We start from the raw sequence: 25,468 nt of genomic DNA on the forward strand, positions 1-25,468 counted from the left end.
CCTCCTTGGCCAAGGACACCGTCAGCCATGAAGAGCCACCACGCTGCCCTGCTGCTCCTGGGCTTCTTCGCCCTCGGGACAGAGCCCATTTTGGCTAACCTGAGGAAAAAGCTAGGCAGTGAGTACAGAAATCCCCACGCCTGGCGTGGAGAGAGATTGCCATGCCTCCCACATTCTGTGCCCTTGTTTTTCCTGATATTTGACCTTTTAATTCCCTGCACAGTTTGAGCTTGGACTGTCCTAGTATGCATCTACAATGTAGAATCAACTGCCTCAACTCAATGCTATGGGATCCTGGGAATGGTAGTTGGGTGAGATGTTTTGGTGGGATCAAACTATGTTTATTCTATAGTGTGGATGCGCTCAGTGCCTTTTCAGTGATTGTTCCCATTGCTTTCTTTCTATGTAGGTATTAGAGGTGTGCAATTCAGGTAAACCACGTGCTGGTTGGATGGTGAATTTTTGGTTGCCCAAATTTGGGAGGGCAAAATGCTGTTTATCGATCTGGCAGCTGGATGATCCATTTTCGCTCTGGGAAGATTTGGCCCAGTGGTGGCAATGGGGCCATTCAAATGGTTCTACCCCAGAAGGTGATAATGCTGTGAAGGCTCCTTGCTGGCCATTGATTAGTCTTATGGATTGATTGATTGGTTGGTTGGTTGGTTGGTTGGGTTGGTTGGTTGGTTGGTTGGTTTGGATAGGATGCCTGCTTTTCTCAAAATGGGACTCATCTGGGCATGGCTGGAAGAAGAAGAGAAGTAAGAGTGTGCAAACAGGTAGTATCCACTCTCCTTCTCCTTCCCTTCGAAGCATCTTCCACTCTGGATGACCACCTTTCCCTCTATTGTTCCTTGCTTGCAATCCCCAAATACCCCTATACTGTCTGCCCAATCCAGAATAAATAAATTTCAATTGAGTATATGCAACTGAGTACAAGATGATGGCCTACCTATAAGTGTCATATAGGTGCACAACCTATATTAAACTTGTGGTAGTTAGCATGCTCCTTCCATGGCCATGTATCTTGCTCCCCAAAGGGGCATCTGCCTGCCATTCTGAGAAGTCATCTGCTGGGTGAAAGATGCTTTGGACTTGACCCAGGAGATCTCTTCTGACATTCTGAGGACCACGGAAAGGACCCATTTCCAAGAGTCTTTTCCAAAGTCCAACTTCTATGGCATTACTAGCTGTACACGCCACACCACACGTTGCTGTGGCCAACCTTCCCTCCCTCTTTCTCTTCTTCTTTCCTTCCTTTGCTCCCTCTTTCCTTCCTTCCCTTTTCTTCTTTCCTTCTCTCCTTCCTTCCTCCTCGACCTCTTTCCTTCCCCTTTTTTCTTTTCCTTCCCTTTCTCTCCTTTCTTCCTTCTCTACCTCTTTCCTTCCTTCCTTTCTTCACGTTTTGCTTCCATCCTTCTCTCTTTCCTTCTTTCCTTTCCTCCCATTTTCTCTCCGTCTTTCCCTCCTTCCTTTGCTCCCTCTTTCCTTCCTTTACTTTTTTCCTTTCCTTCTCTGTTTCCTTCTCTACCTCTTTCTTTCCTTCCACCCTTTTTCTTTTCCTTCCCCTTCTCTCCTTTCTTCCTTCTCTACCTCTTTCCTTCCTTCCTTTGCTTTTTGCTTCCATCTTTCCTTCTCTTTCCTTCTTTCCTTTCCTCCCATTTTCTCTCTGTCTTTCCCATCTTCCTTTGCTCCCTCTTTCCTTCCTTTCCTTTTTTTCTTTCCTTCACTCCTTCCTTCCTCCTCAACCTCTTTCCTTCCCCTTTTCTTTTCCTTCCCTTTCTCTCCTTTCTTCCTTCTCTACCTCTTTCCTTCCTTCCTTTCTTCACGTTTTGCTTCCATCCTTCTCTCTTTCCTTCTTTCCTTTCCTCCCATTTTCTCTCCGTCTTTCCCTCCTTCCTTTGCTCCCTCTTTCCTTCCTTTACTTTTTTCCTTTCCTTCTCTGTTTCCTTCTCTACCTCTTTCTTTCCTTCCACCCTTTTTCTTTTCCTTCCCCTTCTCTCCTTTCTTCCTTCTCTACCTCTTTCCTTCCTTCCTTTGCTTTTTGCTTCCATCTTTCCTTCTCTTTCCTTCTTTCCTTTCCTCCCATTTTCTCTCTGTCTTTCCCATCTTCCTTTGCTCCCTCTTTCCTTCCTTTCCTTTTTTTCTTTCCTTCACTCCTTCCTTCCTCCTCAACCTCTTTCCTTCCCCTTTTCTTTTCCTTCCCTTTCTCTCCTTTCTTCCTTCTCTACCTCTTTCCTTCCTTCCTTTCTTCACGTTTTGCTTCCATCCTTCTCTCTTTCCTTCTTTCCTTTCCTCCCATTTTCTCTCCGTCTTTCCCTCCTTCCTTTGCTCCCTCTTTCCTTCCTTTACTTTTTTCCTTTCCTTCTCTCTTTCCTTCTCTACCTCTTTCTTTCCTTCCACCCTTTTTCTTTTCCTTCCCCTTCTCTCCTTTCTTCCTTCTCTACCTCTTTCCTTCCTTCCTTTGCTTTTTGCTTCCATCTTTCCTTCTCTTTCCTTCTTTCCTTTCCTCCCATTTTCTCTCTGTCTTTCCCATCTTCCTTTGCTCCCTCTTTCCTTCCTTTCCTTTTTTTCTTTCCTTCACTCCTTCCTTCCTCCTCAACCTCTTTCCTTCCCCTTTTCTTTTCCTTCCCTTTCTCTCCTTTCTTCCTTCTCTACCTCTTTCCTTCCTTCCTTTCTTCACGTTTTGCTTCCATCCTTCTCTCTTTCCTTCTTTCCTTTCCTCCCATTTTCTCTCCGTCTTTCCCTCCTTCCTTTCTTCCCTCTTTCCTTCCTTTCCTTTTTTTTCTTTCCTTCTCTCCTTCCTTCTCTACCTCTTTCTTTCCTTCCACCCTTTGTCTTTTCCTTTCTCTTTTTCTCCTTTCTTCCTTCTCTACCTCTTTCCTTCCTTTGCTTTTGTCTTCCATGCTTCCTTCTCTCTTTTCTTCCTTCCTTCCTTCCTTCCTTCCTTCCTTCCTTCCTTCCTTCCTTCCTTCCTTCCTTTCTTTCTTTCTTTCTCCCATTCCTTCCCTCCCTCTTCCTTCCCTTTTTTCTGTATGGCATTTAACTTTTCATCATTTAGCTTTTGGGGAGCTTTAAATCCTTTCCACTTTTGGGGGGGGTTATGAGTGATGGTCACTCATTGGTCTGTTAGGGGTATAGTGTCCAAATTTCGTGTCAATTCTTCCAGTGGTTTTGAGTTATGTTACTCCCACAAATGAACATTACATTTTTATTAATATAGATTACTCCCCGTGGGAGACTGAACATGAGGTTCTGCCCAAAATGGGGAGGACAAGCAACTCTTGAGAGCACTTTCTGCTGCTGAGAGTTTGGCCAGTGAAATATAGTTCCAAAGAGTGGAAGAACTTCCTGACTGTGAGAGCCGTTCAGCAGTGGAACTCTCTGCCTTCCCCGGAGTGTGGTGGAGGCTCCTTCTTTGGAAGCTTTTAAACAGAGGCTGGATGGGGTGCTTTGAATGCAATATTCCTGCTTCTTGGCAGAATGGGGTTGGACTGGATGGCCCAGGAGATCTCTTCCAACTCTTTGGTTCTATGATTCTTTGAGTCAAAAGGCTGCACTAGAAGAGGGAATCTGTTGCTGGAGACATGATTGACCTTTTGCTGCAGAAGGCAAGGAAGAAGGTGGCAGCCCCCTTTCCCCTTCCATAAACAGAAGACGTTGAAAGGTCCCCTTGCCAGTTTCATCTCACTCCAACACAGGAAACCACAACTCCCATCACCACAAGTCCTGTTTGGAGTGCCTTTGCTATGATGTGTGTCCCTCTCAAAGAAAAAGGGACTTGAAGGGTCCACCAAGACCTTTCACGGTGTTCATGCTCAGCCTGATGGGAGGTCCAGTCTGGTTGGATGGAGAAACCTGGAACCTAACTCTGCTTCTTCTCTCTTTTTAGAAATGGAAGCACATGACAAGCCACCGGCACGTTCCATGGCAACCTTCCAAGGTGAGAAACTACGCCCAAAGACAAAAAGGTGTTTTAGAGATAAAGTTCTCAGAATACAAAGAAGATAATCTTGTTAAAAAATGAAAACATTATCAGGAAATAAGTGGTCAGAGGAACATCCCAGGTTTTGCATCCTTTGTGAAACTATACTATGGCAAAAGTAATGGAACTGTTCAGATCTGTTTAGGCATGAAACTCTTCCCTTTTGGATACCTGCTTGGTTGACTTCCTACAGTTTCTCTTGGATGCTCATTTGGCTTTCTAAGGGGGACATTTCTTTACCTGTCCACTTTTAATAAGGCCAGAGTTCAAATGCCCAACCAGCCATGGAAATTCACTAGGTGACCTTGGTCATTCACACTCTCTTAGCCATAGAGGAAGACAATGGTAAACCTCCATTAAAGGGGGACGAAAAATAATAGGGAAGGACAGAAATAAAGCAGGAATGACCTTCCTCCAAGCCTTTGTCCTTCCAGAGTATCACAGTAAGAATCTACCAGGATCACCAAGACCAAAGATCTTGGTGAGTCCTCGTGGACAACAAGTTAAACATGAGCCAGGAATGTGATGTGGCGGCAAAAAAAGCCAATGGGATTTTGGCCTGCATCAAGAGGAGCAGAGTGTCTAGATCTAGGGAAGTCATGCTCCCCATTCTCTATTCTGCTTTGGTTAGACCACACCTGGAATATTGTGTCCAGTTCTGGGTACCACAATTCAAGAGAGATATTGACAAGCTGGAATGTGTCCAGAGGAGGGCGACTAAAATGATCAAGGGTCTGGAGAACAAGCCCTATGAGAGCTGGGCATGTTTAGCCTGAAGAAGAGAAGGCTGAGAGGGGATATGATAGCCATGTATAAATATGTGAGAGGAAGCCACAGGGAGGAGGAGGGAGCAAGCTTGTTTTCTGCTTCCTTGGAGACTAGGACGCAATGGAACAATGGCTTCAAACTACAAGAGAGGAGATTCCACCTGAACATGAGGAAGAACTTCCTGACTATGAGAGCCGTTCAGCAGTGGAACTCTCTGCCTTCCCCGGAGTGTGGTGGAGGCTCCTTCTTTGGAAGCTTTGAAACAGAGGCTGGATGGCCATCTGTCAGGGGTGATTTGAATGCAATATTCCTGCTCAGTTCTTGTGGGTTTTTTCGGGCTATATGGCCATGTTCTAGAGGCATGGCCATATAGAACATGGCCATATAGCCCGAAAAAACCTCTAGAACATGGCCATATAGCCCGAAAAAACCCACAAGAACTGAGTGATTCCGGCCATGAAAGCCTTCGACAACACAATATTCCTGCTTCTTGGCAGAATGGGATTGGACTGGATGGCCCATGAGGTCTCTTCCAACTCTAGGATTCTATGATTCTATATCCTTTGGTCAAAACATTCCAAACCGTTTAGGATTATCCACCAGCCCAACCAGCCATGGAAATTCATCATCATCATCATATTTAATTACTTATTAATTGCCCTCCATCCGAGAATGCTCTAGGCGATTTACACCTAAATTGTAAAAGATAGGTAAAGGTAAAGGTAGTCCCCTGACATTAAGTCCAGTCATGTCTGACTCTGGGGTGTGGTGCTCATCTCCATTTCTAAGCCAAAGAGCCAGCGTTGTCCGTAGACACCTCCAAGGTCACGTGGCCAGCATGACTGCATGGAGCGCTGTTAAAGATAAATTGTAAAAGATTCTGTACATACATACAGAAATTAAAAATCAACAGGGATCGAATGCTCTAGTAAAAAGCCAGGTGTCTTAAGTGCTTGAGTAAAAGGCCCTAAGTCATGCATGGCTCTCAAGTAGGGCAGCAAGGAATTCCTTAAGGCAGGAGGGGCAGAAATAGAGAAAGCCCATCTGCACCTGGTCCTTTCCAAGTGCACTTCTCTAGGACTCGGTATATGGAGTAAGTTGGGCTGGGAGATGGGAGAAGGAGAGGCGGTCCCTAAGGTACGATGGACCCTGGCCGTAAAGAGTTTTAAAGGTCAGAACTAGCATCTTATACAGGTCACGGTACTCAGTTGGAAGCCAATGTCAATGTTGCAGCACTGGTGTTCTATGGCATTATTTCATGGGCGTTCTTGTGAGTAACCTGGCTGCCACATTCTGAACAATACGGAGCTTTCGGGTCATAGACATTGGAAGGCCAACATACAGGGTGTTGCAATAGTCCAGCCTATTTATTTATTTATTTATTTATTTCACAGTTTTGTATACCGAGCTTCTCAACCTCGTCGAGGGACTCAGCCCGGTTTACAGCCATAAAAACATATACATTCATTAAAATATCATATATCACAAATTACAAAACAACTTTAAAAACACTAAATATAAAACTACAGTGGTCAGTCGTCCTAATAAGATGGGTCTATATCCACTTCCATCCAGAGTCCTATGGTGTTGTCTCATTCCTCGAAGGCCTGACTCCACAGCCATGTCTTCACCCGTTTCCTAAATGTTAGGATGGATGGGGCGGTTCTGGCCTCTAGTGGGAGAGAGTTCCAGAGTCGTGGGGCCACCACCGAGAAGGCCCTGTCCCTCGTCCCCACCAGCCGCGCTTGCGAGGCTGGTGGGACCGAGAGCAGGGCCTCTCCAGATGATCTTATTAATCTTGATGGTTCGTAGGGGAGAATACGTTCGGAGAGGTAAACAGGGCCGGAGTCGTTTAGGGCTTTATAGGTCAACACCAGCACTTTGAATTGTGCTCGGAAGCTAATTGGCAGATGTGACCATGGCATGGATGACTGTTGCCTGAGCCTCGTCAGATAGGGAGGGTGCCAGTTGCCTCGCTTGTCGTAGATGGAAAAAGCCCTGTTTGCTGGCAGCAGCCACCTGAGCTTCCATTGTCAGCTGCGAATCCAGGACGACACCTAAGCTCTTAACAGTGGACGATGGAGATAGGGCAGCACCATCGAAGGTGGGTAGCGGATGAGTCAGACCTGCCGGGCGGCCATGCCAGAGAATCTCAGTCTTTGCCGGGTTCACCTTCAGTCTGCTAGCACGTAGCCAGTTCGACAGAGCTTCCAGACATAGGGTGAAATTCAGTTCTTGTGGGTTTTTTGGGGCTATATGGCCATGTTCTAGAGGCATTTCTCCTGACGTTTCGCCTGCATCTGTGGCAAGCATCCTCAGAGGTGAGGTCTGCTGGAACTGGGAAAAAAGGGTTTATATATCTGTGGAATGACCAGGGTGAGACAAAGGGCTTTTGTAAGTTGGGCTAGGTGTGAATCTTCCAACTGACCACCTTGATTAGCATACAATGGGCTGACTGTGCCTGGAGCAAACTCTTCTTGAAAGGTGATTAGATGTCCCTGCCTGTTTTTCTCTCTGCTGTTTTTGCTGTTGCAATTTTAGAATAGGGTGTAATTGTCTGGAATTGACGTTGCTCCAGGCTCCAAGCACAGAAGGAGTTGGGTCTCATCCGCATATTGGTAGCAGTCCAGGCCGAAACTCCGAGCCAAACTAGCAAGGGGTCTAACGTAGATGTTGAAGAGAAGAGGAGAGAGAATTGCACCTTGGGGGACCCCACATAGGAGGGGGGATCTATCAGAGACTTGATCCATGTACTCCACGCGTTGGATCCGGTTCCGGAGAAATGAGTTAAACCAATTGAGGGCCTGACCACGAACTCTGGTCATGGCAAGATGGTGAATCATTAGATCGTAGTCGACAGTATCAAACGCTGCGGTAAGGTCGAGAAGTACCAATAGCACTTATCCACCGTTGTCAGACTGGCGACGGAGTTCATCCATAATGGCAAGCAGGACTGTCTCCGTCCCATGGCCCGGGCGAAAACCTGACTGGAAAGGGTCCAGGCCAGTTGTGTCATCCAGGAATTGTTGCAATTGTCCCAGTACAGCCCGCTCTATCACCTTGCCTAAGAATGGCAGATTAGAAACAGGACGGTAATTGGCAAGGATCATAGGATCCAAGTTTGGTTTCTTTAACAAGGGACGAACCCTTGCCTCTTTTAGGGTTCACTAGGTGACCTTGCGTATTCACACTCTCTTAGCCATAGAGGAAGATAATGGCAAACCTCCATTAAAGGGGGAAGAAAAATAATGGGGAAGGACAGAAATAAAGCAGGAATGACCTTCTCCCAAGCCTTTCTCCTTCCAGAGAAATCATGTGGAGATCACAGTAATAATCTACCAGGATCACCAAGACCATATCCTTTGGTCAAAACATTCCAACCCGTTTAGGATTATCCACTGCAAACACTTTAAAGTCAAAAGTCATAGAAAAATAGAGTTGGGAGAGACCACATGGGCCATCTAGTCCAACCCCCTGCCCTGCAGGAAAAGCACAATCAAAGCACCTTCGACAGATAGCTACTGAATCGCAAGCCATTGAATAGACCTCAAATTCCTCCCTCCTTCTCAACATGGAATGATGTTCTGGTTGGTCCCAGAAAAGGTTTCCCACCCCTTACAAAAGGTCTTGTCCATGGGTTTGTGAGGTGGAGAAGGAGCAACCCAAACAAGGCCAGTCAAGAGGGCTCTTTGAGGCTGGGCCTCCCTGTCCCACCTTCTGCTCAGTAGCTTTTTCCTTCCTTCTTCTAGATCTCTGCCTCTTTCCACCCGAAGAAGGAGACTGCAAAGCAAACATACCCCGATTCTTCTTCAATTCGACCTCATGGAAGTGTGAGGGATTCATTTATGGTGGATGTGGAGGAAATGACAACAACTTTAAGACACGGGAGGAATGTCTCCAGTTCTGCTCACACAGAGGTGAGGAGCAGAAGGCAATGGGGTGGCCCTGAAGCTCATTTGGACTAGCTGGACAAGGAGAAGGAAATGCACTTGATGCTCCTTCCATGGCCATGGATCTTGCTCCCCAAATTGCAGAGTATGAGGAACATCACCACATCTTCTAGCCACACAACTGGAGGAAACTATAGGACCCTTGTTGTTGTTTTCTTCCTTGGGTTTCATTCTGACTTTGGGAGGCTGAGTCCCAATAACTCCAACAAAGGCATGCAATATGGGGACTTGATGCTAGGTCTCCCTGTGCCACCTTCTGCGTCCTTCTTTGCCCTGTCCATCTTGGACTTCTGCGTGAGCATGACTCTCCTTCTCTTCCTTACAGAGCTCCTTCAACCTGGTGATTGCCCAAGAAGAATGCTGCCTGGGCTTTCTCGGCCTACCGAAGCCTACTGCATAGAGGATGGGACCTGTCCAGGAGAGCAGAAGTGTTGTCTCATGGGCAATATCAGGAAATGTGTCCTCCCTGTTGGAGGTAGGCCACCATCTGTTCAGCCCTCCTCAAAGCAGGGGAGCAGGAGGAGTCTTCTCTTTCATGTGAGGCTTTGATTGCTGAGATGTTCTAGGATTGTGGGGTTTATCTAGGGAACAATTTCCTGGCATCCAACCCTAGATGTTGCCAGAAGTACAACATCTACTCCAGATGGCCTTTCATATAACACTTCTTCCTTCCTTCCTTCCTTCCATCCTTCCTTCCTTCCTTCCTTCCTTCCTTCCTTCCTTCCTTCCTTCCTGAAATTTCCTTTCCTCACAAATAATCTCAGAAAATGGGAAGCATGGATTAATGGTTGGAGATGTGGGTTGTCAGATCTGGCCACAGTGGTCCAAGTTCTTGTTACATCCCGAATAGATTACTGCAACACACTCTACGTGGGGTTGCCTTTGAAGACTGTTCGGAAACTACAATTAGTCCAGCGGGCGGTGGCCAGATTACTCACCGGAGTGTCATATAGGGAGCATACCACCCCCCCTGCTATGTCAGCTCCACTGGCTGCCAATCCAGTTCTCAGCACAATTCAAAGTGCTGGTTTTGACCTACAAAACCCTATACAGCTCCGGCCCAGCATACCTGTCCGAACGCACCTCTTTCTACGTCCCGCCTCGGAGTTTAAGATCTTCTGGGGAGGCCCTGCTTTCGGCCCCACCTCTATCACAAGTGAGATTGATGGGGACGAGGAGCAGGGCCTTCTCGGTGGTGGCTCCTTGCCTGTGGAATTCACTTCCCGGGGAAATCAGGTCATCGACATCCCTCCTCTCTTTCAGAAGGAAACTAAAAACATGGATATGGGACCAGGCCTTTGGGTAATATGGCAGATAGACAAAGGATAATGACGACCAGAATTGATAGGATTTGACAATGTGGAACGAACCTACGGACTCTGAGCTGGCGAACGTTAAACATTAGATTGGTTTTATTGATTGTGATATATATCTACGTAGCTTGTTTTAATTGTTTATAATGGCTATTGATACATGTTTTTATTTTATTGTTTGTTGTTGGCATCGAATTGTGCCATTTGTAAGCTGCCCTGAGTTCAACCACGGGGGTTGAGAAGGGCGAGGTAGAAATGAGCAAAATAAATACATAAATTGTAGGTTTTTTCAGGCTATATGGCCATGGTCTAGAGGCATTCTCTCCTGACGTTTCGCCTGCATCTATGGCAAGCATCCTCAGAGGTAGTGAGGTCTCTTGGAACTAGGAAAATTGGATTTATATATCTGTGGAATGATGTCCAGGATGGGAGAAAGAACTCTTGTCTGTTGGAGGTCGGTGTGAGTGTTACAATTGGCCACCTTGATTAGCATTTGATGGCCTGACCGCTTTTTGGAGTGGCTTGCTACTGCCTGGGGGAATCCTTTGTTAAGAGGTGATTTTTTTCATTGTGTCAGGAGCAACTTGAGAAACTGCAAGCCGCTTCTGGTGTGAGAGAATTGGCCATCTGCAAGGACGTTGCCCAGGGGACGCCTAGATGTTTTGATGTTTTATCATCCCTGTGGGAGGCTTCTCTCATGTCCCCGTATGAGGAGCTGGAGCTGATAGAGGGAGCTTATCCGCGCTCTCCCCGGCTTTGAACTTGTGACCTGTCGGACTTCAGTCCTGCCGGCACAGGACAACCCAGTGATTCCGGTCATGAAAGCCTTCGACAATAGGTTGGACATGTCTTCAGTCAAACCGAGACATCACCTTCCTCTTCATCTTGGAAAGAAGTGACGAGCGGAGTGCCGCAGGGTTCTGTCCTGGGCCCGGTCCTGTTCAACATCTTTATTAATGACTTAGATGAAGGGCTAGAAGGCAGGATCATCAAGTTTGCAGATGACACCAAATGGGGAGGGATAGCCAATAGTCCAGAGGACAGGAGCAGAATTCAAAACGATCTTGACAGATTAGAGAGATGGGCCAAAACTAACAAAATGAAGTTCAACAGTGACAAATGCAAGATACTCCACTTTGGCAGAAAAAATGAAATGCAAAGAGACAGAATGGGGGACAATGCCTGGCTCGAGAGCAGTACGTGTGAAAAAGATCTTGGAGTCCTCGAGGACAACAAGTTAAACATGAGCCAACAATGTGATGTGGCGGCAAAAAAAGCCAACGGGATTTTGGCCTGCATCAATAGGAGCATAGTGTCTAGATCTAAGGAAGTAATGCTACCCCTCTATTCTGCTTTGGTTAGACCACATCTGGAATATTGTGTCCAATTCTGGGCACCACAATTCAAGAGAGATATTGACAAGCTGGAATGTGTCCAGAGGAGGGCGACTAAAATGATCAAGGGTCTGGAGAACAAGCCCTATGAGGAGCGGCTTAGGGAGCTGGGCATGTTTAGCCTGAAGAAGAGAAGGCTGAGAGGAGATATGATAGCCATGTCTAAATATGTGAGAGGAAGCCACAGGGAGGAGGGAGCAACCTTGTTTTCTGCTTCCTTGGAGACTAGGACGCAATGGAACAATGGCTTCAAACTACAAGAGAGGAGATTCCACCTGAACATGAGGAAGAACTTCCTGACTGTGAGAGCCGTTCAGCAGTGGAACTCTCTGCCCCGGAATGTGGTGGAGGCTCCTTCTTTGGAAGCTTTTAAGCAGAGGCTGGATGGCCATTTGTCAGGGGTGATTTGAATGCAATATTCCTGCTTCTTGGCAGAATGGGGTTGGACTGGATGGCCCATGAGGTCTCTTCCAACTCTTTGATTCTATGATTCTATGATTCCCAAGTGCCACTTGGGAACACATTTGCTAAAACTGAATCAACATGAGAGTTGTGTTTGGATAGCATTTTGCCCAAGATATGGTTTTGGACCCAAAAAGTGATTTTCCATCCCCTCCCCCAAACATTACAAAAACAAGACTGACAGCAAAGGGCCGTCCCCTTTGCTGTCAATCTGAGACAGTTTCCTCCCTTGATGGGGTCCCTGTCCTCACCTGGCCTACTTCAGGGGTCTGGAAAGCCGTGTCCATTCTTAACCCTCCTCTGTACGTTTCCTTCACAGTGAATCCTGGCTTTTGCCCCAGGAGAGACGATGCCACAGTCTTCACAGAGCCCTGTTCATTTGACTTGGATTGTGCCTTGGATGAGAAGTGTTGCCCCAGTGAAGGACGGAGAAGATGCACCAAAGCCTTGCCAGGTAAAGATCCTTCTGGAGAGGTGGACCCAAAGGCAGCCAGCACCCCACATTGCAACCTCAAAAGAGTAGCAAGGCTGCTCCTTGAAACCCATAGACCAGTGTTTCTCAACCTGGGGGTCGGGACCCCTGGAGGGGTCACCAGGGGGTGTCAGAGGAGTCACCAAAGAGCACCAGGAAACACAGTATTTTGTGTTGGTCATGAAGGTTCTGTGTGGGAAGTTTGGCCCAATTCAGTTGTTGGTAGGGTTCAGAATGGTCTTTGTTTGTAGATGAATTATAAATCCCAGCAACTACAACTCCCAAATGTCAAAGTCTATTTTCCCCAAACCCCACATTTGAGCATATTGAGAATTTTGGTCCAGATCCATCATTGTTTGAGCCCCCAGTGCTCTCTGGATGTAGGTGAACTACAACTCCCAAAACTCAAGATCAATGCCCACCACACCCTTCCAGTATTTTCTGTTGGTCATGGGAGTTCTGTGTGCCAAGTTTGATTCAATTCCACCGTTGGTGGAGTTCAGAATGCTCTTTGATTGTGGGTGAACTATAAATCCCAGCAATTACAACTCCCACAGGACAAAATCAATACCCTCCCCCAATTTCAATTCAAATTTATTTGTGCCAAGTTTGGTCCAGATCCATCATTGTTTGAGCCCCCAGTGCTCTCTGGATGTAGGTGAACTACAACTCCCAAAACTCAAGGTCAACGCCCACCACACCCTTCCAGTATTTTCTGTTGGTCATGGGAGTTCTGTGTGCCAAGTTTGATTCAATTCCATCGTTGGGGGAGTTCAGAATGCTCTTTGATTGTGGGTGAACTATAAATCCCAGCAATTACAACTCCCACAGGACAAAATCAATACCCTCCCCCAATCCCACCAGTATTCAAATTTGGGTGCATTGGGTATTTGTGCCAAATTTGGTCCAGTGTATGAAAATACATCTTGCATATCAAATATTAGTATTAATAATAATAATAATAATAATAATAATAAACTTTATTTGTACCCCGCCTCCATCCCCCCAAGTAGACTCAGAGCGGCTTACATAAGGCCACACCCATCAATACAGTAAACACAATATAAACACAAAGAACACAACAGATAATCAAAAAGTAAATTACATAAAGTGCAAAACCATATTTGCATTACTATTCATAACAGCAAGAAAATGACAGTTATGAAAAGCCAATGGGATGTTGGCCTGCATCAATAGGAGCCTAGTGTCTAGATCTAGGGAAGTCATGCTCCCCATGCTCTATTCCGCTTTGGTTAGACCACATCTGGAATATTGTGTCCAATTCTGGGCACCACAATTCAAGAGAGATATTGACAAGCTGGAATGTGTCCAGAGGAGGGCGACTCAAATGATCAAGGGTCTGGAGAACAAGCCCTATGAGGAGCGGCTTAAGGAGCTGGGCATGTTTAGCCTGAAGAAGAGAAGGCTGAGAGGAGACATGATGAGGGCCATGTATAAATATGTGAGAGGAAGCCACAGGGAGGAGGAGGGAGCAAGCTTGTTTTCTGCTTCCCTGGAGACTAGGACGCGAAACAATAGCTTCAAACTACAAGAAAGGAGATTCCACCTGAACATGAGGAAGAACTTCCTGACTGTGAGAGCCGTTCAGCAGTGGAACTCTCTGCCCCGGAGTGTGGTGGAGGCTCCTTCTTTGGAAGCTTTTAAGCAGAGGCTGGATGGCCATCTGTCAGGGGTGATTTGAATGCAATATTCCTGCTTCTTGGCAGAATGGGGTTGGACTGGATGGCCCAGGAGGTCTCTTCCAACTCTTTGATTCTATGATTCTATGATTCTATGAAGTAGCAATGAAAATAATTTTATTGTTAGGGGTCACCATAACATGAGGAACCATATTAAGGGGTCGTGGCATTAGGAAGGTAAGGAACCAATGCCATAGACCATTAGAGGACTTCACCCTACTTCTCCCTCATAGAGGACGTTCCTCACTCCTTCAATGCCTCTTTGTTGGCTTAATCCATTGGATCAATGGCCAAAATTTGGTGCAGTCTCAAAGCACCATGGGTGAACCCAAGGGCCACTGCTTTCTCCCCCAGACCCAAGGAGGACATCATCCTTCCCAATGTGACTTCACCACATTGCCAGGGACTCTGCCAAATAGACCTCCTTGAAAAAGATTCTACATGTGTGTCAGTGTCCAAAGGGGTGCTACTTTCTTCCTTCACCCAAACCCATAGAGTTGTGGGGAACCTCACCCTGCTTGTCATAGAATCCTAGAATCCAAGAGTTGGAAGAGACCTCCTGGGCCATCCAGTCCAACCCCATTCTGACAAGAAGCAGGAATATTGCATTCAAATCACCCCTGACAGATGGCCATCCAGCCTCTGCTTAAAAGCTTCCAAAGAAGGAGCCTCCACCACACTCTGGGGAAGGCAGAGAGTTCCACTGCTGAATGGCTCTCACAGTCAGGAAGTTCTTCCTCATGTTCAGATGGAATCTCCTCTCTTGTAGTTTGAAGCCATTGTTCCACTGCGTCCTAGGGAAGCAGAAAACAAGCTTGCTCCCTCCTCCTCCCTGTGGCTTCCTCTCACATATTTATGCATGGCCCTCATCATATCTCCTCTCAGCCTTCTCTTCTTCAGGCTAAACATGCCCAGCTCCTTAAGCCGCTCCTCATAGGGCTTGTTCTCCAGACCCTTGAGAATAGTCATAGAGAACATTCCCTCAGTCCTTCACTGCCTCTTTGTTAGGCTATTCCATTTGAGTCAATAGCCAAAGTCCGATGCACCTTCAATGTGTGTCAGGGTGACCCTGTTCCTGCACTCTTATCTCAAGGGATGACATTGGGACCTAAGGGAGAAGGGGACACGAGGCTTCCAGTGCCTAGTATTGACTGATGCCCCCATTTTGCCTGCTTACCCTTCCTTAAGGGGATTCTGGGTCAACTCTTAATGGGAAGGAGCTTCTGCTTGTGTCTCTTGCTAATTCCTCCCACTTCTGCAGCCAACCCTGGCTTTTGTCCCAAGAAGAGCCTCTTGCGGGTGCCCAGCCCTTGTGAAGGTGAATGCATAGATGACCAGTCTTGTCCCAAGGGGAAAAAGTGTTGCTTTGTCAACTGTGGGCTGAAGTGTGTCCCCCCAGAGAGCCATCACAGTGGAGAGCGAGTGGAGCTGGATCGGGATCCCTCACTGGAAGTGGGACACAGAGGTGAGTTGTGGGTTGGAAAGAGTGGTTCTTGCTCGACCCTACTCTCTAGGACATTGGTGCCAGGCCAAAGGGTTGGGTGGCCTCTTGTAATTTCCACTCCCTTGCTTTGTCTTGCACAAACTCCCAAATGTTAGGGCCTATTTCCCCCAAACTCCATCTGAGTTCACATTTGGGCATATGAAGTATTCTTGCCAAGTTTGGTCCAGATCCATCCTTGTTTGACTCCACAGCACTCTCTGGATCTAGGTGAATTACAACTCCAAAACTCAAGGTCAATGCTCACCAAACCCTTCTAGTGTTTTCTGTTGGTCATGAGAGTCCTGTATGCCACATTTGGTTCAATTCCATCATTGGTGGAGTCATGGGTGGAGCTCAGAATGCTCTTTGATTGTAGGTGAACTATAAATCCCAGCAACTACAACTCCCAAATGACAAAATCAGAAAAAAAATAGAGTGAAGGACATACATTGGGTTATTAGGTATATGCTGTCCAAATTTGGTATCAATTTATCCAGTAGTTTTAGAGTTCTGTTAATCCCACAAATGAACATTACATTTTTATTTATATAGATAGATGTATTTATGTTTCTCTTTGAATCTGTCCATCAGCTTTTTTTCTTCTTTGCATACATGTTCAGTCCACTCATAGGTTGCATGATGGCTTTCTTCCTTCTGGGAATTGGCCATGTCCTTCTCTTTCTCCCACTGAAATAATTGTGGTCATTTCCAGCCTTGAAAAGTGACCTTCCATTTCCTTTTCTGCATTTGGACTGTGATGCCTGTAGAACCCTTCGTGGTCCTTCTCTCCACTATAAGGGATTCAGCAGAAACATCTCACTGGTTCCTTCAAAGTCTATTATTGCTGAACTTTTGTTCTCCACCTGTTTATCTCCCCCTAGTAGCATTCTTCTCCTTTCTTCTAGATATCTGCCTCCTTCCTCCTAAACAAGGAGACTGTGATGCCCACATGCCCCGATTCTTCTATAATTCAACCTCTGGGAAGTGTGAGAAATTCATTTTTGGGGGCTGTGGGGGGAATGAGAACAACTTCATGACGCGGGAGGAATGTTACCATGCCTGCATTGACAGAGGTGAGAGCCAGAAGACAATGAATGTGATTGTCCTGCTTCTTGGCAGAATGGGGTTGGACTGGATGGCCCACGTGGTCTCTTCCAAGTCTATGATTCTATTATTCTAATGAGCCAGTGTGGACGTGTTAGATGGGGAATGGGATTTGTTGGATAATGGAAGAGAAATTTATAGCTGGACATTCATCCAGATGTTGCTTCTGACTTGGACTGGTCCACAAAATCGTTGCAAGGACAGGAGCAAGTTCAAATCATCAAGTTTCCAGACGACACCAAATGGGGAGGGAAAGCCAAGACTCCAGAGGACAGGAGCAGGATTCAAAACAATCTTGACAGATTAGAGAGATGATGGGCCAAAACTAACAAAATGAAGTTCAACAGTGACAAATGCAAGATACTCCACTTTGGCAGAAAAAACGAAATGCAAAGATACAGAATGGAGGACAATGCCTGGCTCAAGAGCAGGACGTGTGAAAAAGATCTTGGAGTCCTCGTGGACAACAAGTTAAACATGAGCCAGGAATGTGATGTGGCAGCAAAAAAAAAGCCAATGGGATTTTGGCCTGCATCAATAGGAGCCTAGTGTCTAGATCTAAGGAAGTAATGTTCCCCATGCTCTATTCCGCTTTGGTTAGACCACACCTGGAATATTGTGTCCAATTCTGGGCACCACAATTCAAGAGAGATATTGACAAGCTGGAATGTGTCCAGAGGAGGGCGACTAAAATGATCAAGGGTCTTGAGAACAAGCCCTATGAGGAGCGGCTTAAGGAGCTGGGCATGTTTAGCCTGAAGAAGAGAAGACTGAGAGGAGATATGATAGCCATCTATAAATATGTGAAAGGAAGCCACAGAGAGGAGGAGGGAGCAAGCTTGTTTACTGCTTCCTTGGAGACTAGGACGCAATGGAACAATGGCTTCAAACTACAAGAAAGGAGATTCCATCTGAACATGAGGAAGAACTTCCTGACTGTGAGAGCCGTTCAGCAGTGGAACTCTCTGCCCCGGGGTGTGGTGGAGGCTCCTTCTTTGGAGGCTTTTAAACAGGGGCTGGAAGGCCATCTCTCAGGGGTGATTTGAATGCAATATTCCTGCATCTTGGCAGAATGGGGTTGGACTGGATGGCCCAGGAGGTCTCTTCCAACTCCTTGATTCTATGATTCAGGTGGCGTTCTGGTGGAGATAGAGATCAGAAGGCAGTTGGGTTGTCCTATGACTCATCTGGACTAGTTTAACCAGGAAAATTGTTCAAGGAAGAATCCCTCTTCAGATTCAGCCAAATTTTGCATCTAGCTGGACAGTTTTTCATCAGCCAACCGGGAGATGATGAGGGTTTCTTGAATAGCTGTCAGATGAAATAAAAAATGTTATGCATTTTCCAATTGTGTTATGTCAATACTTTGGAGGGCTTTCTCCACTGACATCCTCTCTGACCATTGACAGGCATGTAGCCGGGGGGGGGGGGGCTTGTGGGGCTTCAGCCCCCCCCCCCCCAAATTCTCATGGTAGTCCACGAGAAGGCCTTACTGGTGCATTATTTAAACTGTTATGTTTATTCAGACTATGGTATGATTACCATACTCAATATACCCCATATGCATGGGGTATTGGTGTAATGATACAAAAGGTTTGCTAGGGTAGATCCTCTTTCACTCAGACCCCCCCCCCCCCCCCGAATCAAAATCCTGGCTGCAGGCCTGACCATTGAGAATAAAGCTCTGCTTTTTCCTTCTACCTATCTGTGTCCGATTTGGCCTTCCTGGAAGCTATTCACACTGGATCCCCAAACCCATGGTTTTTGCAGAGCTGAAATTACTGAACATGACACAAAGGAAAAGATGGGGATTCACCATAAGTAGAGGAAGAATTTGAATCAAATATAGATAGACATTCATCCAAATATTGCTTTTCACCTGGACCTGCTAACATGGTCATGGCCAGAACATGTACTCTTACCTCAGTTCAGATGGAGGTGAGGGGCAGAAGATGAGGGGGTCCCAATTCTCATTTAGTTCAGTTTCTCAAGGAGAATTTTTAGAGCAGTGGTTCTCAACTTGGGGTCCCAGATGTTTTTGGCCTACAACTCCCAGAAATCCCAGCCAGTTTACCAGCTGTTAGGATTTCTGGGAGTTGAAGGCCAAAAACATCTGGGGACCCCAGGTTGAGAACCACTGGTTTAGAGGAAGAAACCCTCTTAAGATACAACCCCACTAGTGGACATCTTCGTCTGGTCATTTGAAAGAGAAGAATCAACACTCTCACTTCAATATGAACATTATGCTCCATAGTAATAAACTACAGCATGTGGAGAACATCGCCATTCTTTGAGCAATGAACTAAAGAGGTAATGATGGGCTCACAATTTTTCAACTTGTTGTAAAATTTCAATTGATTGTTGTGGTGGTGGTGGTGATGGTTTCCTAGCAGCCTTGGGAGACTTAGCAACCCAAACAAATGCATGCAACATGGGAGTATAAATCTGAGTCTCCTTGTGCCACTCTTTGCTCTGTCCCCCTAGGACTTCTCCATGACCCCTTTTCTCATTTCCAGCATTGTCCAAACCTGGCATCTGCCCAAGGAGGACGGTTCCGGCTCTTCCAAGGTCCTCCAAGGCCTACTGTGCATACGATGTATCTTGCCCAGGAGATCAGAAGTGTTGTCACATTGGAAATATCAAGAGATGTGCCCTCCCTGTTGGAGGTAGGCCAACGTCCGTCCATCTGTCTATGCAAAGAATGGATGGGTGGTCAGCGGGAACAGGAGGAGCCATGGTCCTTCTCTCTCATGGGAGGCTCCCCTGCCTGGGATGCAGCTAGTGGCCATAATTAGGGTGATGCATAATTCACCTAGGAGAGCCTTTCTCACCTTGGAGTTTGCAAACATTAATTGTCCCCTAAGCTGCCTTCCAAATGACAGTTCCCCCTTCCCTGGTGCATACTGGTGTTTTTGAATCATCTCAGCAAATGGGAGGCATAGAGCGCAGAACACATGGAGGCATCTCACCAAACAAACAGTGGATAGCTCAGACATTTGTCACATTTGTGTATATTTTTTGCACAAAATGAAGGGTTATTTGCACAGTGTTTCTTTGACACACCATACATAAGAGAACCCTTCTTTGGTTGTTTTGTTTTGCTTTTGCAAAAAACAATCCTAAAGATAAAAGGACAATCCACCAATCAGGTCCAGGTCCTGAATAGGCTGTGCTAAGTACATCTGGTGCTTTTTTTCTCCCAAAAAACCAAAACAAAACCCTGGCTTCTACCTATCCCAGTCATTTGCCATGTCCCATGAGGCCATTGCTGTGGCTACCAAATGTTCACAGGATTGGTCAGAGGAAAGAGCATATGTAGGTGTTGACCAAGCCATTGGGGTAATCTTCCACATCCTCACCAGCCTAGAGTGACACTCATCCTAATATATCACACACATGTTTACACCATTCATATGTCACCAATAGGACATATGAATGTGCCAATTTTATTCACAGATTTTAATACAATTCATTCACAACAGAATAATCAACTTTTCAAAAGAAAAAGTGGGATATGTGTGTGTGTGTGTGTCTATGCATATGTATATGCTAAACCTAACACTAAACTACACTGGCTGGATGGCCATCTGTCAGGGGTGCGTTGAATGCAATATTCCTGCTTCTTGGCAGGGAGTTGGACTGGATGGCCCATGGGGTCTCTTCCAACTCTATGATTCTGCACTATGCTGAAAACACTAAACTATTGCAATAAAGACAACCCAATTAATCACGAAGATACAAAAGAACTCAGACACCCTCAAACTAGTTGTAATAAAAAAAATAAAGCCTTATTAATCTGTTGGGAGTGCTTAATTGTGTTTTCCTGGATCATGCAGGATTGGACTGGATATCCCTTGGGGCCTCTTCTAACTCTAGGATTCTATGATTCAACAAGAAAAAGGAAAATCAGTCATGTAGCAATTGTGAAGGGAAATTAACTATTTAGTATTGATGATGATGATGATATAGACACCTGAGCAAAACTAAGCACAGGCTTGAACCCCTTCCAGCTGGCCATGTTTTTGCCCCCAACTTGTGCCAACTCTTTGCAATCAAACCAAGAGAGTTTCCTCTCTTGGTGGGAATCCATAACCTCGTCAGATCCACCCCAACGATTCAGGAATTTGCTCATTCTTGGCCTAACTGAGTCATTTTCTGTCCCTTTGCCTTGCAGTACATCCTGGCTATTGCCCCAGAAGAGATGATGTTGCAGTCTCCTCGAAGCACTGTTCGTGGGATTCAGATTGTGCCGTGGATGAGAAGTGTTGTCCCAGTGAAGAACACAAAAGGTGCACCAAAGCCATACCAGGTAAAGGCTCTTCAGTAGAACATGACCCTTGTGCACCCACCATTTTCGTCCACCTCTCTTTGCAAGGAACCATGCTGGTTAGGTCTTCAAAAGAAGAAGCAGGAGTGTCCCCAAGGGCCACTGCTTTCTCTCCCCCACCCATGATCCAAGACTCACAGAGAGCCACACCAAAGCTGTGCCAAAGAACAATCCTTCAGAATGAACCAAGGCTCTACCAGAGAAGAGTCCTTGAGTATCTTCACCATGTTTCCAGGTCCTCTACCAGCTAGATCTCTAGAAAAGACCATGCATGTTTGGCAGGTGTCCCCCCATCCAAGCTCCCAAACTCATGGAGGACCTCACCCTGCTCTCCCTCACAGAGGACCTTCCTTCAGTTTTCACTACCTCTCTTCTGGGTTAAACCAATGGATGAGTTGACAAAGTGTGCTGCACTCTTGTGGTAGCAGGGACCTCAGCAATGCTAATGCCAGAAAATGGTCCTTCAGGATGAACAGCACATCCACTACATTGCCAAGGGCTCTGCTAGCTAGACTTCCAAAAGAGACCACACATATGTGGCAGGTGTCTTTAGAGGCACTGCTTCTTTCCTCCAACCAAATGCTTAGAAACATGGAGGGCCTGCTCAGTTGAGAGCTCCCTCTCAGTCCTTTCGCTGTCCAAATCCACTGGGCCAATGTCCAGCCATGTGTCACCATCCCAAGTTTGATTTACCAACCATATGACACAGAACTTTGTGTCAGGGTGACCCTATTCCCACTGCCTTGTTGTAGGTCATGGCCCTTGGGAACAATCCAGGTGCTGAGTGTGCATGAACTCTTTCCACCTTTTACCTTGCCTAGTCCTTCTCCTGAGGGTTATGTTCTACCTCTTGAGAAGTGGCTCTACACAGTTATCTGCTCCCATTGATGTCTTTTCCTTCTTCTGCAGCCAATCGAGGCCTTTGCCCCAAGAGAAGTCTACCACTGGAGTTTTTCCCATGTGAAGGACATTGCAGGGATGACCGGTCATGTTCCAAGGGGCAGAAGTGCTGCTTTGTTGGCTGTGGCCTGCAGTGCGTCCCTCCAGAGACTCATCACAGCGTAGAGCGGGTGGCACTGGACCAGGACCATGCTCTCACCTTGCCAGTTCACAGAGGTGAGTTGTGGGTCAGGGCAATGACAGGGCGTCACCAGGCTAGGTTTTTGAACTCATTCCAAAATCTGCAATGACCCTTTGCGGTTGTTGTTGTCTTGCTTGGATCTCACCACATCCTTGCAAGGCTGAGAACCAGCAACCCAAACAAGGCCACATGAGAAGGCGTTATTATGATCATTTTAATAATGCAAGCATGATATACAATTTAAGTCTTTAGTCTTTTGCCTGGATAGCTCAGTCTGTTGTTAACTGCCCTTGAGTCTGGTTCACCCCATGGCCAGCAAAGACCTCATCTCTCAATGTCTTTGGTTCTAGACAGGTTACTTGGTGCCCATTCCAATCATCAGCTGACCTGGATTCCACAATTCCTTTTCTTTCTTTTTTTCGAAATCAATACCTATTTATTTATTTATTTATATCATTTTTACTAGGCTTGGGCGATCCAGTTCGTTAATTTCATAATTCGTTATTAATTCGTATTTAAATTAGATTACGATCCAATATTGAGCCATGCAGGAATAGTGTGAGGAGTAATTAAGAATCGAAACAATTTTTCCAATTTTCGTAATTATTTCGTAATTATTTTCGTATGTCTGGTGCAAGTTTTACAATCTCCCACTTCCGGTCCCGTTGCTCTGCTGCTTCCCTCCTCTTTCCTCATGCTTCTTCTTGCCTGACTCTAATATACAATACTATAATATAATATGTAATATTATAATATAATAATAAGATATATATATATATATATATATATTATAATACTATTATATTATAGTATTGTATATATTATATTATATTATTATATTATATATTTTATTACTATATTATTATATTATATTATAATTGTATAATATAATATAATATAATATAATATATTATAATAATATAATATAATATAATATACAATAATATAATATAATAATATTATAATATAATATACAACAATATAATATAATAATATTATAATAATAATAATAATAATATAATATAATAGTTGTTTTTCTTTTCTCACACCAACAGTCAAAAACAGAGGGAGAGGGAAGCTTCAGAAGTTCCCCCTGTCCCATTTGGAGGATTTTTTAGCATATTGCGCAATCGCGTCCGCCATTAACAAATCGCTTTGTAATTTACGAAATTTCGGAAATTTCAAAATTTTGAAATCTTAAATTTCAGAAGTCCTCAGAATTTAGAAACGCTAGCGCACCCTAGAAACGAAACAAGTTTAGAACCAATTTTTTTCTTGATCGCCCAAACCTAATTTTTACCCCACCCATATCAGCCCAAAGACGACTACCTAGCCCTCCTGCAATCCAATCTGTGTGCCAAAATGTGCTGTAATGCCACTCTCTTCATTTGCAATGAATAAGACAGCTATTCTCAGATGAGTTTCTTGGAAGACCCCCTTATCACTGGGATCCCTTTCCACTGATTCACCAACTTATGGTCGCCACTAATAGAAGTTTTTGTGGCATCTCTCAGTCCTTCAGTGTAACTCCAGGGTGTGATGAGGCTAGAATTTGACATCTGACCCACCATTAAATGATGGAGAAGTAACAAGTGGGCTTGGGGCATTTGGTGCTCGCAGGACATCCTCTTGCTCTTAATGTTGCCATAGATATCAAGTATGGATGTGTGGATCATGCGCTCTGCTTGCACCATTTTGCTGGTTTTTCACATGAATGCAGAGGGAGCAGAGTGGTCTCCCTTCCTGAAAATTATTTCTATATTGGGTTGTTGTAGGGTTTTTCGGGCTATATGGCCATGTTCTAGAGGCATTCTCTCCTGATGTTTCGCCTGCATCCATGGCAAGCATTCTCAGAGGTAGTGAGGTGTGAATGTTTCAACTGACCACCTAGGTGCAAATGTTTCAACTGACCACCTTGATTAGCATTTGCTGGTCTGACAGTTGTTTGGTGTGGCTTGTTAGTGCCTGGGGCAATCTTTTGTTGAGAGGTGATTAGATGTCCCTAATTGTTTCCCTTCTGTTGTTTTGCTGTTGCAATTTTAGAGTTTTTTTTTAATACTGGTAGCCAGAGTTTGTTCATTTTCATGGATTCCTCCTTTCTGTTGAAACTGTCCACATGCTTGTGGATTTCAATGGCTTCTCTGTGTAGTCTGACATGGTGGTTGTGAGAGTGGTCCAGCATTTCTGTGTTCTCAGATAATCTGCTGTGTCCAGGTTGGTTCCTCAGGTGCTCTGCTGTGGCTGACTTCTCTGGTTGAAGTAGTCTGCAGTGCCTTTCATGTTCCTTGATGCGTGTCTGGGCAATGCTGCTGCGTTTGGTGGTCCCTACGTAGACTTGTCCACAGCTGCATGGTACACGGTAGACTCCTGCAGAAGTGAGAGGATCCCTCTTGTCCTTTGCTGAATGGAGCATTGGTTGGATTTTCTTGGTGGGTCTGTAGATAGTTTGTATGTTGTGTTTCCTCATCAGCTTCCCTCTGCGGTCAGGGGTTCCCTGGATGTCTGGCAAGAACACTTTCGCTCTGGGAGGATCTTGGTCTTGACTCTTCTGGCTTCTTCTCGGTCTTGAAGCTCTTCTGATGTCTGAGGTGGAGTCTCCATTGGCCTGGAGAGCGCAGTTTAGGTGGTTATTTCTATATTTCATGTTCTTTTTTTCTGTCATTTTTAAAGGTTCCTGGCCATTGAATTCTACAGAACGTGAATCTCATCCTGCTCGTGGTAAGCATGAGTTTTATGTCATAAAGGCCATGTGATGTTTAGGATGCTCCAGAAAGACTCAGCATGTCTCAAGGTCTCGACATTTCCCTGCATTGTGTGCCAAGGCAGAGAATTCATTATTTTTCATTACTTCCCCCCGCCCAAAATTGCTAACAATTTGGAACTACTCTTTCTGAATTTGGTTTAATGCAGATTGAGATAAGGCACTGCTTTATTGAACCAAGATCTTATGCTGAGTAAATGGAGCTCTTCCTCACACTCACATAATGATGACTTTCCAATGACCTGCATTCTTGCACAAACAAATGTGACATGAAATGCATGGGACCTTGTGTGTGCAATGTGCATCCTGTGCAATGTACAACAATGGGTAACGAGAATATAATGACAGTCTTATAGAAACAAGGACAACAGAGCAATGTATTCAGGTCCCTTGGTGCAATCTTGAACTGAAGTGCAAGGAGAGGTAAGCCATGTCTTTGTGGGAACTTACACCTCACTGCTGTGAACCAGAAGCCTTAACAGAGCCAAACACAAGGGTAAAGGTCCAACAAAGTTTATTAAAGTAACAAAAATGGCTTAGAAACACTTAACTCAGTGTTACTAGCAAAACTGAAAGTCTGTAGCAAAAAGCCAAGCAAAAAAACACAACTTGGAATATAATCCAGATTATACTGGGATATAATCTGGGATCACAAAAAGTATCAGCAAACT

At 45.3% G+C, this 25,468-nt stretch overlaps 2 protein-coding genes across 2 annotated transcripts; both read left to right on the plus strand.

The window, feature by feature from the left end:
• LOC132772921 (WAP four-disulfide core domain protein 8-like) lies at nucleotides 1-15,196 on the plus strand. The gene is made up of 6 exons (XM_067467131.1): nucleotides 1-118; nucleotides 3,890-3,940; nucleotides 8,500-8,667; nucleotides 9,026-9,175; nucleotides 12,189-12,388; nucleotides 15,050-15,196. The coding sequence occupies exons 1-6, from the start codon at nucleotides 28-30 to the stop codon at nucleotides 15,194-15,196; spliced, it is 807 nt and encodes a 268-aa protein (XP_067323232.1). The 5' UTR covers nucleotides 1-27.
• LOC132772705 (WAP four-disulfide core domain protein 8-like) lies at nucleotides 15,196-24,789 on the plus strand. Its single transcript, XM_067467132.1, has 6 exons — nucleotides 15,196-15,506; nucleotides 16,430-16,597; nucleotides 19,145-19,294; nucleotides 20,803-20,937; nucleotides 21,865-22,071; nucleotides 24,707-24,789. Exons 1-6 carry the CDS (start codon nucleotides 15,251-15,253, stop codon nucleotides 24,787-24,789), a joined length of 999 nt encoding a protein of 332 aa, XP_067323233.1. The 5' UTR covers nucleotides 15,196-15,250.
• The last annotated feature ends 679 nt before the right edge of the window (nucleotides 24,790-25,468 follow it).

The sequence above is a fragment of the Anolis sagrei genome, chromosome 4, assembly GCF_037176765.1.
Source record: "Anolis sagrei isolate rAnoSag1 chromosome 4, rAnoSag1.mat, whole genome shotgun sequence".
In the NCBI taxonomy this organism is placed as follows: Eukaryota; Metazoa; Chordata; class Lepidosauria; order Squamata; family Dactyloidae; genus Anolis; species Anolis sagrei.